This window comes from Alexandromys fortis, unplaced genomic scaffold, assembly GCF_014885135.2.
Source record: "Alexandromys fortis isolate MF-2015 unplaced genomic scaffold, M_Fortis_MF-2015_v1.1 scaffold_165, whole genome shotgun sequence".
Lineage (NCBI taxonomy): Eukaryota > Metazoa > Chordata > Mammalia > Rodentia > Cricetidae > Alexandromys > Alexandromys fortis.
The window spans coordinates 987,798-1,005,597 of record NW_026068038.1 but is presented as its reverse complement, the minus strand read 5'-3'; the positions used below and the strand labels follow the sequence as shown (position 1 = coordinate 1,005,597).

The 17,800-nt window shown below is 56.3% G+C and overlaps 1 protein-coding gene across 6 annotated transcripts in view; it reads right to left on the bottom strand.

Annotated features, from left to right (window-relative positions):
- Positions 1-17,800, bottom strand: part of Gse1 (Gse1 coiled-coil protein) — a 336,446-nt gene that overhangs the window by 13,365 nt on the left and 305,281 nt on the right. For 3 of the 6 annotated variants that reach the window (XM_050165178.1, XM_050165180.1, XM_050165181.1), the window contains 4 exons: positions 13,286-13,504; positions 4,320-4,519; positions 1,059-1,231; positions 530-727 (listed from right to left, as the gene is read on the bottom strand). In XM_050165178.1, the coding sequence (XP_050021135.1) occupies positions 530-727; positions 1,059-1,231; positions 4,320-4,519; positions 13,286-13,504 (790 nt within the window). The remainder of the gene's footprint in view (positions 1-529; positions 728-1,058; positions 1,232-4,319; positions 4,520-13,285; positions 13,505-17,800) is intronic. The other 3 variants (XM_050165179.1, XM_050165182.1, XM_050165183.1) reach the window with 1 other exon arrangement.

Below are 17,800 nucleotides of genomic sequence, written 5' to 3'. Positions count from 1 at the left end.
CTTGTCTGCTAGATGAATCTGCTAAGCAGACTCAGCACAGCAGAGGCCACAGGCATAGGACACCTCCACATGGTCAGAGTCCACTAGGAACCGGCCACATTGGCACCAAGGACCTCCCAGATCCTGGGAAAGTGGGCAAGAAGGGCAGACTGGCTGCAAGCAGAGGCCTCTGGTGTGACACTGTGACAAAGGCCAGTCAGGCTGGGAGTCTGCAGTTAAGAGGGCATGACTCTCACCATGGTCTCCGTCACACTGCCCACATTCATAACCGCTGTTAGTGGTTACTGGCTGCTGACAGGCTGATGTTGAGACATGGGAACTGGGGAGCATCAGCAGGTGGCTCAACTGAGAGCCAACAGATACGTTTGGACTAAACTTAGCTGGGACCTGGGGAAAGCTACAGGGATGGACCAAGTCTCTCGAGTGTGTCTGGCTTCAGGCCCTGGCAACTTCTGACCCAGCCCAAGAGGTTCTGTCTTGCTGAGGACACAACAGCACACGCGTGGACAGTGTGTGTGGGATGTCTCACCTGAAGGCCGGGTGTGGGAATGGGTGTGGGGCCAGGTAGCTGGGATGATAGTAGGCAGCAGCGGTAGCTGGGTCCAGGCCAAGCGGAGGCAGGGAGGACATGCGCAGGTCCTCAGCGGTGTGATAGGGCCGGAAGCTTCTCAGGTAGTCCTCGGTCACAGTGCTCGGGGGCACCACGTGGTGCACAGGCCGCTGGAGGCTACAGGAGAAAAAGCAGGTGAGCAGAGGACCTATTCGAGCTGGGAAACATGTCACACTCCCCAGTAGCTCGAAGGCTGCCCCTGACCCCACCTCCCACCAGGGGACATAGCTGCTAGAGGAGCTCTCTGTCCCTAGACCCAGAGGATGGGCGTAAATGTGGTTAGGGCAAGGGCTATGTCTCAGCATGGAGTGTACCACAAGCTCAGATGGGGGCCAAGGACCTGGGGGCAGAGCAGGCCACAGAGGCTAACAGCAGCACTCTACGCCAGCAGGTGCAAACTCCAAGCCTGCCTGAAGCCACTCCATGTCCTCCTTAGTCTGGTACTTACTTGAGTGGTTGGAAGCGGGAGTCCTGTACAACTGAGCTGGGGGAGAGGCCGAAGGGATATGGGGTGCTGAGCAAGTGGGAGGGGATAGCTGGGCCTGCCGCCTTCTCCTGGGCTAGAGGAGGTTCCACAAGCAGGCGCTCCCGACCACTGCTGCTGCTTCGTGAGGCAGAGTCCTGTGGGAAGAAGCAACATTAGGGCTTGGGGAGCCATCCAGACGCACAAAAAGGCCACTGTTTAGCTCATATTCTAGAAATAACCTTCCTCTAATGTTCTCTTTACAATAAAGCGGTATTCAGGGAAAAAGGCATGGGGTAAGTGTGGCCTCCCACAAGCAGGTCTACCAGGGCCTGGCTCTGCTCCCGAAGGGACTCCGTGATGCCTCAGACTGCTGAGTCCCAAGACGGGGGCATGTGAAAGGATCTGCAGGATAAGGAACCCCTACCTCCCACAACCAGTCCCACACGGGGTAGTCATGGGTCACAGTACACACTCTGGGGACCTGCAACTCAGGAAGAGTGTCTCCCAAGATGCTAGCTGTGTCAGCAGCCATCCAGGACACTGGGGACACTCTTGTATGCATTTCGGCTGGGGGCCCCAGGAGAGGCTCGCTTCAGGCACAAAATGAGAGATGGCAGTAACCCAGGGTCTGGAGAGATCTAGCTTCACAGGTGTCCTGTATACACAACTAAGGCGGCATCTAACCTGGAGAAACCAGACCAAGCAGCCCTGCCTGCCTGTGACTAGGAAGGAAGGCTCATGGCAAAGCAGTGGCACCACTGGGACCATGGGAAAAACAGAGACCATCACTTAAAGAGACCTGGCAGCGTTCTCAGGCCCCTCCCTCACACGGCAGGTCAGAGGCCCAGCATGAGCAGCTAGCAGTACACAAGGCCCTCTTCCTGATACTTGATGAACCCGTGGTCCGACTCGAAGGCTCATGGTAGCCTTATTCTCCAAGACTGTGGTGGCACCCCCAGGTCAGCCAGCAACATGAGGGTGTTGGTCACTGAAGCACATGTAAAGACACGAGGGGAGGGGCTACTGTTGTATCACAGCTAAGCCTCTGTGTGAACTGAGGGGGCAGTTTACCATACCACAGCACTCTCCAGCTCCATTCTCCCAGAGCCTAACACAAACCCTCCTGCTCCCCGCAGACAGACAGCCACGATTAATTGAGGGAGACAGGCTGCTGATTGAATTTTTAATGAGCAGCAACATCTGTTTCCTTCCCAGAGTAGAGCAGCAGGCTGTCTCAGTTCCCTGTGGGGTCCTCATGGGTTCATGACCTCTGACCTGCCCTTCTCACGAGGAGCATGCACACACTATCATAAAAATGGGGGGCATGCACCCCAGCCACACCAGGACAAATGAGACCCCAGTCTCCCTAGAATGGCCATCAGGCTGCTGGGGGCACCATGTCCTCTCTCATCAGGGCCTGGCTGAACTTGAGCCAGACACCGGTGAACTAGGTCAGCTGGGAGCTAGGGTGCTGAAGGACGGGAAAGACCAAGCACTGCGCGCCGGTGGCTATGGCAGACAAGACACATCTGCAGAGCTGTTTGACACAGCTGCATCCATGAAAGGCAGCGGCTGGGGGAGGAGGGAGCTGTCATTCTCCAGTGATTAGAGCAAGGTCTCCACAGTTGGGCAAGTGGGACATGCCTGTTAGCTTCAAAATAGACCGCTTTTCATTTCATCTCTCCTCGTGCGGCTTCTACTGCCTGGTCACCCCCTGAGAAGGGCCCGGAGCCATCCCCCCCCCTGACTTCCAACAGTGGATGCAGCCTCCAGAGGCTCCTAGTGACTCATGGCCACGCTGCAGGGAGAGCCGCATCCCCGCCCTCCTGGAAAGGATTAAACTCTCTGCTGAGCTCTGAGCATCATCTGCTCATCCACCGAGCTTGTCGCCCTCCCTGGTGGCACGCAGGTCTCATTAACTGCTGTGTGAACTGCTGGAGCGGAGCCATCGCGGCCCTTCTCTGGGTTACTAAATGTTTCTGAGGCGGTAAGGACCCTCTGAGGACAGTGACGGGCTCCAGGCACAGCAGTCACGAGGCAGAGGCACAGGGACAGGGGACATGCAAGCACAAGAGGTGTCTTGGACCTGGGCCAGGGGCTCCAATCAGTGGAGGCTTAAGGCAGGAACGGGAAGTGTCCTGCAAGCTTCTCTCAGGAGTGAACCCAGAGCCAGGTAGTCACCAGGTAGGCCGGCTGCCCAGGGAAAGGAAGCTAAGCTCTAGGAGAAGTCCTCAGACAGGAGATCAGGGTGGCAGCTGCTTCAACCTCTCAAACCAGCATAGGGTGGTTCTAGGCTGCTCTGAGTCAAGCTGAGATTCAGGGACAGACTTACTGACAGGCTTCCCGGGGTAAATGCTACTCCAGGTGCAAGAAGAAGGTGCCAAAAAATTGGCCCCAAACTTCTTTCCGGAGCCTGCTGGACGCTTGGAGCACTTTACTGGGAACCAGGGACACCCTGCCTTTCCTGTCCCAGCCCAGCTGGGGAGAGGTGCTCCTCCCCTCCCCCTCCATCTTTGTGGTTTAATTAGTACTTCCTAGCAGTACAATCCCTCTGGGAATGGGGCTGGAGAATCCAGGGAAAGCCACAGCTGACAGCGGTTCTTAATTAGCCAGGCCCCTCCGGGCGGGCGCCACAGTAGAGTAAAGGGGAAGCTCCAGGCATTGACTCTTCCAGTCCAGTTAGTTTAGCGAGTGACCAGCTGGGAGCTGCAGATGCACAAGACCCCTCATGCTGGGATCAGGCACTAGGACTATCAATTGGCTTACACTCTCATCCCTAATCCCCCAAAGCAGGGATAGCTATTGTCTACCCAGGGACCCAAGGCTCAGATACCACCTCAGGCACTTTACTGCCCCCTCAGCCTGATGCCTCTGGGTAAATCTGTCTACAAAGACCCCCAAAGAAGTGATTACAGTCAAGGCCACCAGAGGACACAGTAAGATACCATCTAAAAGTAAAGGAGCCTTGCCAGCCCCTCCCCTCCCCTCCCGCTAAGGCCTCCTAAACCAGGTTATGTGTCTGCTGTACTCTGCCACAAGCCTGATGTAAGGATAACCTTAACCCGTGCATCTTCCAGTATGGGATGCACATCAAGCCCACCTTGTAGAAGAATCTGAGGACCAAAATGAAGGGTCATCCTTGCCCACAACCTCAAGATCCTGACAGCTGTGGACAGAAGTCAACTCCTTTCAGGGACATCCCCTGACCCCATTTTGTCTACATCTCTGGACAGGGTCACTCACCTGGCGGCTCTCACTTCTCCAGACTCCATTGACGGTTTTGGTGGGGGCAATGGTGACCACAGGAGGAGTGCTGGGGACACTGTGACCCCCAGGGGGGACAATGATGGGACCCATGGGCACTCTCTTGGGCGTGCTGGCTGGAGAGCTATGGTTGGTAGCTGGGGAGGACACGGGGGACGATTCGCTGCTCAGTGAAGACCCTATGGAAAGAGAACACAGAAGCTCAGGAGCTACATCACCGCCATGCTGCCCACTGTACCCACACGTCTGCAATTCCAGAACTCTCACTGGAAGTGACGCCCCAGGGTGGCCAGGCAGGGAAGGACCCAGTAACACCAGCTACTCAGTACGGTCCTCTGCGCCCAAGGAGAGTGGGAAGCAGAGGCCAGGTGTGGTCAGCAGCTCGGTCTCCTTAAGTACTGGGCATCTTTGCTGGCCTCCCTGTCATACTGCCTTTTAGGCCTAGAGGTCGGCAACTAATTTTAAAAAATCTGAGACATAATCCACTAGTTTAAAACTGTGTCAACATGCTTCAGTATGTCCACCATAGTGAGTGAATACTAGAACAGCCTCGCCCCAGAGAGAGACAATATTCCTTCCCCCACATAGCGAGAGAGCAGGCAGGAGGGGGATGGGCAGCATAATTCTTGGGGTGCCATTCCCACTAGGACGTGATAGTTGGGGATGACTTCAGTCAGATGGCCAATGCTGATGTTGGGACAGAGCTTTGCTCTGTCTGGGAAAATTCTGCCACCTGCAGAAACAGCTTGTAGAACTGTGCAGAGCAGCCCCCTCCCCAAACAGTTCCCAGTCAAGCAGCCCTCTTGTTCACATGTCTGCCTACCAGGGTCTGATCCAGGTAGGCAATGAGGCCTGAGGGCCATAGCCTAAGGAAGAACCCTCTAGTTCTCAAGATGGGCAACAAACCCATTGCCCATACCCTAAGAACTCTGTAGTCTCTGCCCCATGGCAGGGCAGGGAAAACTGTTACAGTGATAGCCCAGGAAAAGGCTTCTAGAATCTGGAGCAGGCAAAGCACAGGATTGGAGCAGCCAGGCCTGGGGCTGGCCCTGAGAATCTTGGGAACAAAGTAGCTATCATTCATGAGTTAGGGGAGGCTTGGCATCCAGCAGGAGGGCACCCCTCTGTGCAGCTGAGAAATCCTGCTGTCAGCAACACCCTAGGGTCTGCAATGCCAACCCAGGTATAGGTCCAAAAGTGAGGGCTCCTGTCAGCCACAGACCTTGAGAAAGTCCACGCAAGTATGACACAAGTCATGCCTGCAGTCACACTAAGTGTAACTGAGGTAACACTAAGTCCTAGCCTGGCCTGTTCTATGAATGTTCCCGACAAGAGAAGCCACTCCAGAGAAGCCACCAGGAGCAGAAAGGGCCAAACTGAGCACACTGTAGGGTACAATCACCTTGTTCAGAGACACAGTGAGGCAGGGGGCCAACTTTCCAGACAGGGTCTTACTACATAGCCCAAGCTGACCTGGAACTCACCACCAGGTATCTCTTCGACCATGCCAGACTTAAAAACTCAATCACTTCAGGAATTCTAAATCTCCTCAAACAGCAATCTGCTTGTGTTTGCCACCACCCTTCCCAGGAGGCCCATGGTATAATGCACGTCTTTTTTTTTTTTTTTTTTCCCCGAGACAGGGTTTCTCTGTAGCTTTGGAGCCTGTCCTAGAACTAGCTCTTGTAGACTAGGCTGGCCTAGAACTCACAGAGATCCGCCTGCCTCTGTTTCCTGAGTGTTGGGATTAAAGGCATGTGCCGCTGCTGCCCGGCTCACCCCCTTTTTTAAAGATAGGATCTCACTCTAGAGCCCTGGGCTGGTCTGGACTCATGGCAATCCTCCTGCCTTTGAATCCTGAGATGAAAGGCGGAGCCATTTCAAGCAAAGCCAGTCTGCACGCATCACCACCATCAATGTGAGAACATTTTTATAACCTCCAAAGAAACGGGCGTGCAAGCCTTCAGCCATGTCTGCTCCACCCCTGTATCCAGCTGTCTGTGTGGACAGATTTGTAGGCCCTGGGATTCCCTGGCCCCTCCTGTTTTATGGCGTTCCCTGTACCAGAACTCCATTCATACTTCAAGGTTGCTGACCTTCACACCAAGGAGGACTAGTCACCAATTTCTCAGCCTACCCAGCAGCTACTGTGAGTAGTAGCTACCTCACACTGCACAGACACTAGCACACAGGCAGGGAACATGCTATCTGCACACCAGACTGAAAACAGTTAACACTTGCACACAGAAGGCCACCAGCAGCCAAAGCAATGGGTGGCTCACACTACCCAGCTACCTGCAGAAGCTGGGCCACAGTTGAGGATAGGTAGATGGAAGCAACCCTTCTCAGTAAACAGGGACCTCCCAGCCCCTTTGTACCTCAGTCTGTATGGGAGGAGCCCCCAAGGCAGTCAGCTCGACTGGGCTCCACCCTTCTCCTCCCAGTCCTAGCCCAGGCAGGCAGGGGACTGACTAGTGCAGGGCAGGATCTGGTGTGGTGCTGGCTTGGAGAGGATGAGGCTGGCCACGGACAATTAGCAGCCTAATCCCATTGGAGGTGGGAGGCCAGCGCTTACCAGCAAGAGCCTTGGGATCAATACCTCACAAGGCGCTGCCAATTAGTGAGGCTGGCGCCTGGCTCCCAGCCCTGTGCTCTCGCTGTGCTGCCGGAGCAGGCGGGTCCGCCATCACTGTAATTAACTGCCGCTATCCAGCCGGAATGGCGGAGTGGGTCAGAGAGCTGGAGACAGCCTGCAGATGAAGAGGCGCGCGGTGCCTGCATCACCTTTGCTGCCTGATCCCACAGATCAGGCCGAGACCCTATGGGTGGCGCATGTTATTAACAGCTGAGTCCCCAAAGACAAGAGCTAGCTTGGGCAGCCCTAGCCAGCTAGTATAGATACGAGCATAACCGTACAGACAACTGCTGAGCGTCAACGGAACGGTCTCAGTTCCTGAATCCGTGTGCGTGTGTTTGTGTGTGAGAGAGTGATTTCAAGGGTCTTTCTTAATTGTTCTCACTGTATTCATTGAGTGTCTGATTGAACTTGGAGCTCAACTACTGATGTATGTGACTGGCTAGCTTGCCCCGGCATCCTTCCATCTCTGCCTCCTAGGGAGCTCACATGGGCACAACGGGCACTTTATCCCCAGCTCCCAAAGCCACAGGCCTGGGCCCAGCCAACAAGGAACACAGGAAGTGAGGAGGGTAAGAGCTGTCCCACATAGCCCTGTGTATCTGCAGCTTGACTCTGTGGCACAGTACCTTGCTCAGCAAGGGAAGGGAAGAGTTGCTGAACCAACACAGTATCAGAACAAGCCCGTGGCTCCCAAGCCCAAGGATGGCTTGAACAGACACAGCCCACCCCTTCTCATGTGATGGAAACAGGGTGAAGGATTCTGGGACAGTTAGCAAGTCCACAGAGGGTCTAGTTCCAGCCTCTGTGAAGAAAGGACCCACTAAGCCCCCGCCCCAACCACAGGGCAGGCAAGCCCAGAGGTCCCTGCACCTGTTCCTATGGCCGGCCACTCCTGTCAGGTATCTCTCTGTCCCCATCAGCTCTGACAAAGCCTCTGAGTAGAGAAAGCTGTACTACTATGCATTCCACTGGGCCTGCAGCCTGGTGTCTGGGCTGGTAGAGGGGTCTCCCATCTCAGGGACTGTTCCTTTCTTCCCTGTAGACTTGAGCTACTGCCACCGGGCCAGTCTGGGAGGAGGCACATGTCACGGGATAAGAAAGTCCAACCAGCTCTATGATCAACTGCTGCGTGGGGAAAGTGAGTGCTAGCAGTGAGGGACCTAGGACCAAGGCACGGCGACCCAAGGCAGGGAAGCCTCTGGACCGCCCCCCCCCCACAGGTCCCCGTGTGGTAGGCACAAACACCCAGGCATGCAGCAGCAAACACTAGAGATGGCATCAGCCATGACCCGCAGCTTTGAGGAGAGACAGCCAAGCAGAATCACAGGGCAGCCATGTGCTGCTGGACAGGCCTTGCCTCCTGCTCCGCCAGCAGGTCTTCATGCATGCTGCAGACCCGAGGGTGGGTGGCCTCGGTGCCCAGCTGTGAGCCAAGGGGGATGTTGGCAGCTGCTGAGGTCCTGTACCCAGGACCAGTCATTAAACCCAAGTCAACAAGGAGGAAGGTGCTGAGATCTCAGAGGAACACTTTCCAGGGCTACTCGATGGGCCAAGAACATGATTGCAGCACACAGCACAGATCAGGAAGAATGGAGGCTGGGAGGGGGAGGAGCCAGCAAGAGTCCCTTGGGTTGGGCTCTGCCCCAACACCATCAAGACACTGGAGGGGGTGATAGAGAGAGAGGGGGGGGGAAGGGAGGCAGCAGAGGGGGTCTGGGGAGGGAAAGCGACTGGATGTCACCCTGGCATCAGCCTACCTGCCTCTCCTGTCACCTAGGCCAGCTGTGGCTACAGACTCTTCCTGCCCTTCCTGGCCTCTTGCACGACAGCTAGCCCCACTACTCACACCTGAGCCACAGACAGACGGGGCTCCAGACACCCGCTGAGACGCCTCCGCCCTGCCAGCCGCAGACTGACAGGCAGGCAGGCCCGCCAGGCAGACCATTTGTTTCGTTGCTTTCACTGAAAGAGGCAGATTTACAAGGGGATGCACATAGGATGTGTAGCCTCCACCAGCCCACCCTGTAGCAGATGCAAGCAGGTGGGGGCTACCTGCCTCAACACAGAGGGGTGTTCTCCAGCCTCGGCCTCTCTGGGGGCTGGATATGGATTTCATCCACCACCCACAGTAACTAAATGCCCCTGGGTTACAAGGTCTGCGACAAGACAGGCAGGTGGCGAAGGCTCGGAGAACTGGGGATGTCTAATCGGAAGCTCAACCACTGCATCCCACCCTGTCAGCCTGCTCCCCGCAGGTGCCCAAGTGGCGAACAGTGGGTACAAGAAGGATCTTCCTCCCCTCTCCCCCACGTACTTCCTGGGAAAGAGGGGGCCCAAGGCTCCAGGTGTCCTAGAACCGAGGGTACACATAGCTCTGAGTGCTGTGTGGGCCTTCCGACAATCAGCTAAGGACATGTGGGCTCCCGTTGCAGCCCCGCCCCCCTCAGCAGACGGCACCAGGGCCCCATGGGAGATGAGCAGATTGTCACACAGCTTGGGCCCTCCCTGGCAGCACCCGGCTTTATCTCTCACAGGTGGGGGCAGTGACGAGGGGGCTCTACAGCTTGCTCTCCATAGAGTCCAGGGAGCTTTTGCCTAGGGCAGCTCTGAGGACTGTCTATGGGTCCAGGCTGGAGGCTTGAGACATGGCTCCGGGTATCAGAGTTCCCAGAGGCTGCTGCCAGGGACTCCCAACACCCCTCCTTACCCAGTAGCTTAACAAAAACACTGAACACCCTGGGGACCCTTGCTCAAGGCAGCTGTGCTAATGTCTAGGAGGTGGGAAGCACAGAGAGATGAAAACCCCTACAAGAGCAGCAGGGTGGGCAGGGCCAACAGGTGTGCCCGACGGCAGCCTCTCAAACTGGGCTCAACCACCACCGGGAAACATGAGCTCTGTGCTGAAGAGCCTTTGCCGGGGAAAGGGCAGCGCCTCTGACAGGGTGAATCCCATCCTGTGCAGCTGAGAACCTAACGCTGTCACAACACACGGATGGAAGCAGCTTCAGGACGGCTGAGCAGCCTGGGGACGGTTTTCGGAGTCTACACTGATGGGAGCAGCCAGCGCAGGACAGAGCCAGGGGTCCAGCCTGGGGTGGGACTTACTCAAGCCCATAGCCTAATGCTTCTTCCAGAAGCCAGTGTACAAGCTGGGGTGCTCCCTGTGTCCTCCTTCCTCCTGTCAGGGCACACAGCAAGTAATTAAAGGTGTCAGGATGTGAACTGGAGCTGGCTGGGTGAATCTAGCATCTTCTGGCCTGTCATACCTTGGCCTTCCCTTAGGCTAGGGCTCCCACCTGGCCAGCTGGGCGTGACCGAGCCCCATGGGGCCAATGGAGGACTTGGGAGGGGCCAGCTTCTCTTCTCTGGGGCAGAGCAAATGAGGCAGCATGCTGATTGCATTGTCTGGATTGAATTTTTAAACTGTACCCTGGAGACACAACTGAAGGTAAGACATCAGCCTAGGAGAGCACAGTCAGACGGCTAAAAATACATCGATGTTTCCAGGAAAGGTGGGCATGGGACAGAGCTTGGGGTGAGGTCGGGGGAGCAAGCCCCTGCAAAGGCAACAGCACCAGCTCTGGCAGCCACCACCCCTGCACTAAAGATCCTTCCGCTGCTGGAGTGGGCCGAGAGCCACCATGGGCTTTCAGAGTAGACAGCTCAGAAGCCTGCCTTGTAGGGGCCTCCAGAACACAAGCCTGGAATTGCCTGAGATCAGTGTCCCCAATCTTCAGGCTCAGCTTTCTCTCACAGTGACCCGGAGGGAGAGTCAGAGAGTCAAGAGCCAAAGCGAGACATTGGGTGGGTCCTACCTGCCTGCTTCCCCATGGGATCAGCACGGGAAGGCTGGATGCCCCGCATAGAAGGATGCAACAGCTAGGAACCACATGGCAGATACACCAACCCAACCTGGCACTATCAGAGCAGGCTAGGGACTGGGGACTTGGGGGAGGGGCTGAGGGTAGATAGGCAATCCTGCAGGGGACACAGAAAATGTTCTGGAGTTCCAGGGAAGGTGACAGCCGCACAACTATTAAAGGTTGAGAGGGACTGGCTATATGGTTCCAGGGTAGGACTTGCCTAGCATGCACAAACAAGGCTTGGGTTCCATCTGCAGCACTTTGTAAACTGGGTGTGGCAGCCATCAAGAGAACAGAAATTCAAGCTACACAAACAGTTCCAGGCTAACCTGGGCTACAAAACACCCCATCTCAAGAAAATATTTAAACAGGGCGGTGGTGGCACACGCCTTTAATCCCAGCATGCACCAGGGAGGCAGGAGAAAGCGGATCTCTAAATTTGAGGACAGCCTGGTCTATAGAGTGAGTTCCAGGACAGTCAGGGCAACACAGAAAAAATCCTGTCTCAAAAACAAAAAACACCACAAAACTTAAAATGTGGCTCCGGGAATGAAGTAGTCTGGAAGCACCTACCTGATAAAGGTTCTGATAATCTGACAGTCCAACGCCCAGGAGGCAAATCCAGCCCTCCACAGCCCTCAGCCTAGTCCTCCTGCACCACACTGGTGGGTACCAAACAAGGAACTTCCTCCTCCTAGAACCGCTGGCTTCAGCCCTAGCTCCAGCTGTTTAGGTCCTTGCAGAAGTTCTCAGCAGTGGAAGCAGCAGGGGACAGGAGGATTCACTACTGTGACCCCCTCTGAACTTTAGCTTTAGCATCTGTATGACACACCATCCCAGCAATGCCACCAATCAAACAGCCTGGTCCAAGCTGAGGTGGCGAAGAATGGCTAAGGGTCCTGGCAGATGAGGGGGGGGGAGGAGTAGGCCTTCACTTCAATCTGCTGTCAAGACACCCAGTGTCCAGCAAGATAGGAGACCAAGGCCCAGGCCCAGCTGGACACCAGAGTCAGTGCCAGGATGCCCTGGGGTCCCCAGGCTACCTTGTGTGTACAGACACCAAGCACCCCAAGTCTGAGATCTCCATCTGTACATGGGGAAGATTCAGGAGACAAGTCGGCAAACACAAGTCTGAGTCGGCTGCACTGCTGGCTCCATCGTCCCTGTCCCAAAGAGGCACAAAGTTCCCGGGCACCAGGTGCCCAGGTCATAGCCAAGAGAGGGTAGGCCTGGGGGACACTGCACCTGCCGTCTCCCATCTACCCTATTTCCACCCACCGAGGCCTGCAGCCTCTGGCACTTGGCCCACCAACCGGCCATAGGATTGCACCGGATGTGATGTTGGGAGATGAAGAAGCAGATGTGGCCGGCTTCTTCAGGGCCACCAGAGCCAGGCCAGCATCCAACATAGGTTGGCTAGTTCAGGTGTGGTTCTTATCAACAGCCCCCCTCCACGAGGTAGACGGAGAGGCCTGCGTTGGGTGGAGGTGGACCACTGTCCCCCTGCTCTGGTACCCCTATTGCCCATTTCAGTCACGTCCCCACCTCTGCCAGCACCCAGAGTATACTTCCATTCCTCTGCGAGCCTGACTGTAGGCCATCGATGGCTCCTGAAGCATCCCTGGGGTCCAGGGCCTTGGGACTTTGAGACAAAGCAGATGGCACCTGGGTTTCTGTACTTTGGCTACCTGCCTCTGAGCAGCGAGTCCAGGAGGTGCCAGAATCCAAAGGGCTCAAGTGTGCAGGAATAAACTGACCCATCTGTGCCATTGGCACTCCCTGACCAGCATGTCACAGGGCACGAGAAGTGCCCCAAAAGCAGAGCCAAGGGGGCCTAAGAGAGCCTTGTGTGCCAACAAGAAGACTAAATTCAGAAAGGGCCAGCCTTTGCCCAAAGCAACACAGTATGTCCCAGCTCAGAGCAAATCTCTGGTCCCTCTAGGACATGTGCCCACTCGATCACAAAGAAGAGCCAAAAGGATACAGGCTACAGTGGCTTTGGCTATACCGGAAACCCCATGCCCTCTGCTATAACAGGGATGGGGAGGCACACGGCTGGCACTAATTAGGTCAAATAACAGATAAGAGGCTACCCCGAGTGAGGTGGGGCTCCAGGACGCAGGCACTCGGAATCTACCACAGCCTTCCCCATGGCAAGTCCACTTGCCCACCAAGGAGCTCCTACAGTGGTCACTGAAGCTAAGGAGGGCAGAGGCGGGCAGAGGCAGGCAGAGAGGAAGGCATAGCGAAGCAGGGTGTAGGTCTGGGGTCAGGAGCTAGAGTTATGATGACGGCTGCATCCAGGCTGGTCCTGCCTGGATGCAGTGTGGGGTGGGACGACACGCAGGCTGCGCAGTTGTCTCCTGTGGCCATGCCAGCCAGAGAGATGCACTTTGTGGGTGGGTAGGGGGCATCCCATGAGCTGGTGGCCTGGTGCCTCTTACCTCTGGGCTCCTCTGCCTGTTTGGCGAGTTTGCGCAGCGCGGCAGCAAAGCTGGAGGATGGCGCGGCCTGGGCCGACAGCGTACTGCTGGTGGCCGGGCTACCGGTGGGCACCAGGGCGCCATTGAGTGGCGAGGGGGTGAGGGGGTTGACGGTGGCGGTGGTCCTGGTCGCCGTGGAAAGCATCCCTATTGAAGGGGACTTGGGCTCATGGCTCATGCCTGAAACAGGAAAAGAAGAACCAGTGTCACCCAGAGAGCAGAGCGCCAGCACCAGAGGGGCTGCAGGGGCATGCAGCAAGAGCCGAAGGCCACAGGAGCAGAGCACAGCCAGCGCTGCAGACAGCAGACCCATTCCCACAGTCCAACTGGCCCCACGGGTGTGAGGGCACCCCAACGATGATGCTGGCCCCAGGACCAGCTCTCCAGAACCAAGCCTAGAGACTGTACCCCAAAGCGTCATATCCAGGGCCCTACCAGACCCAAGTGTTGAGGAGGGAGACTGAGGCAGGGTCTGGAGCACAGAGCTGAAATGACCAACGAGACAACACAGCAAGCAGCGGACAATTACAGGGCTGTAACTACCAGTCATCTGCAACAGCATTGAAGATGCCTGCACAACTGCCCCATATTACAGAGAAGGAAACCCAAGGCCCCAGTGGGGTCAATGCAAACGCAGCACCTATCACTTCTCAGGCCAGCCTGGGGTCATACCATCCCTACATTCTCCGACTCTCCAATCTACCTCAGATGGGAGGGGTTGGCAGCAAAGAACAGACAAACTACAGCCCCTGGTGAAGCCTTCCAGTCCTCGGGGCAGATAAGACAACACTCAAGCCACAATGCCAGAGAAGAAGCTCCCACAGTTCTTGGCAGAGTCCCGGTTTAGGAGGCCACCCCAAAGGTCTCATCCATGACTGTGAACCAGACCTGCCCAGCTAAGCTTTCAGTCCCTGACCCAGAGACTCCAGGCACCAACCTTGGGGCAGTTTACGATGTAGCACAGTGTCTGGAATGAGCTGTTAACCAAAGCTGATCAAAAGCCAAGAAACGCCAATCGGCACACAGACCTGAGCCTCAGCCTCCGCCACTGCACAGCTACCTCAGGTGCCACCAGCTCCTCCACCCCAGCAAGCCAGCACCTGCCTCCAGTCCTGCATTCAGTGAAGGTGTCCTTGGACTCATTTCACAGATATGAGTGGGTAGACCCAGCACTGGGTGGCTCAGAGTAGGGCTGGGAGCACTCCAGCGCAGCGCTATGTCCTGTGTGACACAAGCTGCCTCAGACCCAGCTACCCACACCAGGTGGGTGCCAAGGCAGATGGAGATGCTAAGAGCTGCAGCTCACTGTATACAGCTGCAGGCTTATCTTCCTAATCTGAGGAGGAAAACGTGCCACTGTGGGGACTTTCAAGATGCCTAAGGGGGTCTGGGCAGACACGCCAGGCCCAGTAGGCGTGGGGAGATGGCAGAGAGCCGGCAGAGCACAGAATGTGTGGTGAGCAGGACCCCTCCCACTGTACCACATGCTACCAGTGTCCCCATCATGCTCCTGTGGGGGACCCACTCCTGGGGTCTCCAGCAGCCTCAGGTCCAGAGCATAGCTGCCCTTCCTCCCATTCTTAGGGGGGGTCCCCCAAGCCTAGGTCCTGGAGGTATCAGTATGTTCCCAGCCTGGGAAACTGCTCTCATGTCAGGTCACTTAAAATAGAATGCCAAATGAGCGGCTTCATTAGGGGGGAGTCTAAAATTAGCATTGCTCTTCACATGCGCACATGGGGCTGGTGGGGGAGGGGCGGGGAACAGCTTCGGGTACCAGAGAGGATAGATACACTGCCAAACGGGGGGGTGCTCAAGAGTCCCCTCACTCACTGGCCTAGACCCATCAGAACTGGTGCCTGTTCTGTGTCTGGCATCCTCTGAAGACAAGCCACCTCTAACAGGCAGGAGCACCAGGAGAGGAGAGGTGGGCACAGGATGCTTGCCCTCCCTGCCCTCATTAGGGGGTATTTATTAACTTCTCTGCTCCCAGCCGTTGACTGAACCCTCATCTATGAGATCACCTCATGTGAATTCATTATCCTAACAGCTGGGAATAAGCTCTGTGGTGCAAGGGCCATGATGGATGAGGCCAGGGGCTGCCTACACAGTCCCCGCAGCACAGAGGGGAAGCGAGCCTGGATGTAGGTGGCCTCCTGTGCCACCCTATATAGGCTCCTTCCTGTTGTTTTGTCCAAGCATTAACTCGCAACTAATCAGCTTCAGCTTTCTTCTCTCTAGATCCATCCAGAACTCAGCTGAGAGCTCAGGTTTCTGCCAGAAGCCACTACAAGCACCCACAAAACGGCCCAGGACAGCCAGGTTGCCTCGTGTACCCTGCCTTGCCTGCCCCACATAGAGTGTTTCCTCCCCTTTCTCTGCATAGGTTTCTAACATGGCCAGAAGCATCACTGCTTTCGGACCCTGCCAAAGGTCTGACCCCAGGGGACCAGGCAGGTGATACTGTCCAATTCACCTCACTCTGGTCCTGCACTGCTGACCCCAGTGGGCTTCACGGCCGGGGGGGGGGGTCCTCCAATGCCACTTCCCTCCTGCTGTATGTCAGGAGTTATTAATCAGCCCAGCCTCCCTCCCGTTGAAGCCGTAATTACTGCCCCTTTCATCCCAGCTCCTCCCAGCACCAGACCTCAGGCTTGCTCCTTCTGCTCTGTAATTACCAGCTAATAGCTGAGATGAATTTTCTGGAGGCCCGGTTCAAGCACCAATCTGCCCCCTCCTCCCCCAGCAGCCCCTCACCCCAGGGTAATTACACCCAGGGAAGCTGCACCCAGCAGAGCCGAGCTCTCAGGCAGTCTGGACCTGGATGCTCGCTCTATCTGCCCCTCTCCATCATTTCTCGTTACTGCACACTGAAATGTTTGTGAACAGACAGGGGCCGGCCCAGGCCAGGCTCCACACCTGCCCCCCTTGATCCCCGCTACCCTGAGGGTGATGCTTCCGAAGTTCTAACAAGGCTGGGGTCACCCTGCTGCAGGGACCCAGCGGCTGCAGTAGTACGGGGTGCCACGTGATCCTCAGAGCCTGGACGGCTTCATAATAAATTCATTATTATGTGTGCTGCCAGCTTGTTTTGAGGGCACCCACGTGAGGCAGCTTCTCCACGGGTGGGGTAGGGAGGCCTGCTGATGTTCAATGGTGAGCCTAGGGCCCAGGCTGCTACTGGTGCTCCCAAGGTCAGTTCCCCCAAGGTCTCCCCCAGCACAAGGCATCAGAGCAGGGAAAACAGCAGATGGTGGCTCCTGACCCAAGACCCTGAAAGCAGAGAAAACAGCAGGCAAGTGGGGGTGACCTGGATATGACAAGGGCTCTGATCTGGGGGTCAAAGGGGAATAAAGCAGCCAGGCAGAATGAGGGAGGTAGAAGAGGCTACCCACGGCTTGGAGTGCAGTTAATGCCTAAGTAGCCTCTGGGATTCCCTGCAGCCACAGCAGGGCAGAGGATGGGGACACCTTAGATTTACTGACACTCCTCAGCGTCTCCCTGTCCACCACCAAGCTGTCAAAGGTCCTGCTGACTTAGTGTTCAAAATACTTGGAGTACCGTGCGACAAGAGGGCCACATGAGTGGCTCAAAATGGCGCAAAGAAATGGTGTGCAAACTTGTCACCCCAGGTACTCAGAGGGCTGAGGCACGAGGACCGCAAGGCTCACTGCCAACCCAGTGAGACTTAGTGAGAACCCATCTCAAAACAAGTAGTAAAAAGGCGGCTGAGGAGGTGGCATGGGGAGTCCCTGAGTGCAGGGCCCAGAATGGCAAAGTAAGGGAGGGAGGGAGGGCGGGAGGGTGAGAGGAAGGAGAGAGCCATGAGGCTGTACAGTTGCGGGAGGGGAGGGTGAGACCGGCTTCGCCAGTATACGCTTGGCCAGTATGCAGCCAGCTGACAAAGGCCTCCGAGAATCACCTGATGAGGTACAAAGCAGCAGATCCGGAGCCTCAGAGGTTCCCAGGCGGCAGCAGGGATGGAAGGGAGGCAACAGATGGCAACGACATTTGACGCGATTATTCTAAGTGGCTGCTGTGTGTGAGAAGCCTGGCGTGGGCAGAAGAAGGGCTGCAGAGCCACCCACACCAGCTTGGCAAAAACCCACCAGAGAAGAAGGCCGCCAAGGTCGGGAAGCCAGCAGTGAGGGCTGAGGCTACTAACAGTTCACAGCCCAGCAGCATCCCTGATGGTAACCTAACAACAGGTGGTGGAACTAGCTTGGAGTCAGGCGTGTGAACGTGGCTTCTGTAATAGTAAGGCTCCCTTCCTGCAGGTGCCCTTCACATCACAAGATCCCACAAACCAACCTGAGCAACAGGCAGGCAGAGCTGATCCTGTCCTTCTACAAATCCCCTTGCCAGCTGCTGCTAACACTGTGGGCAGGGACTAGGACCTCGCTGTGTCCTGTCCTCAGTGTGACTACTGTACCTATCCCATACTGCCTCCCGGACATAGATGCTCTGCCATTCCCCAGT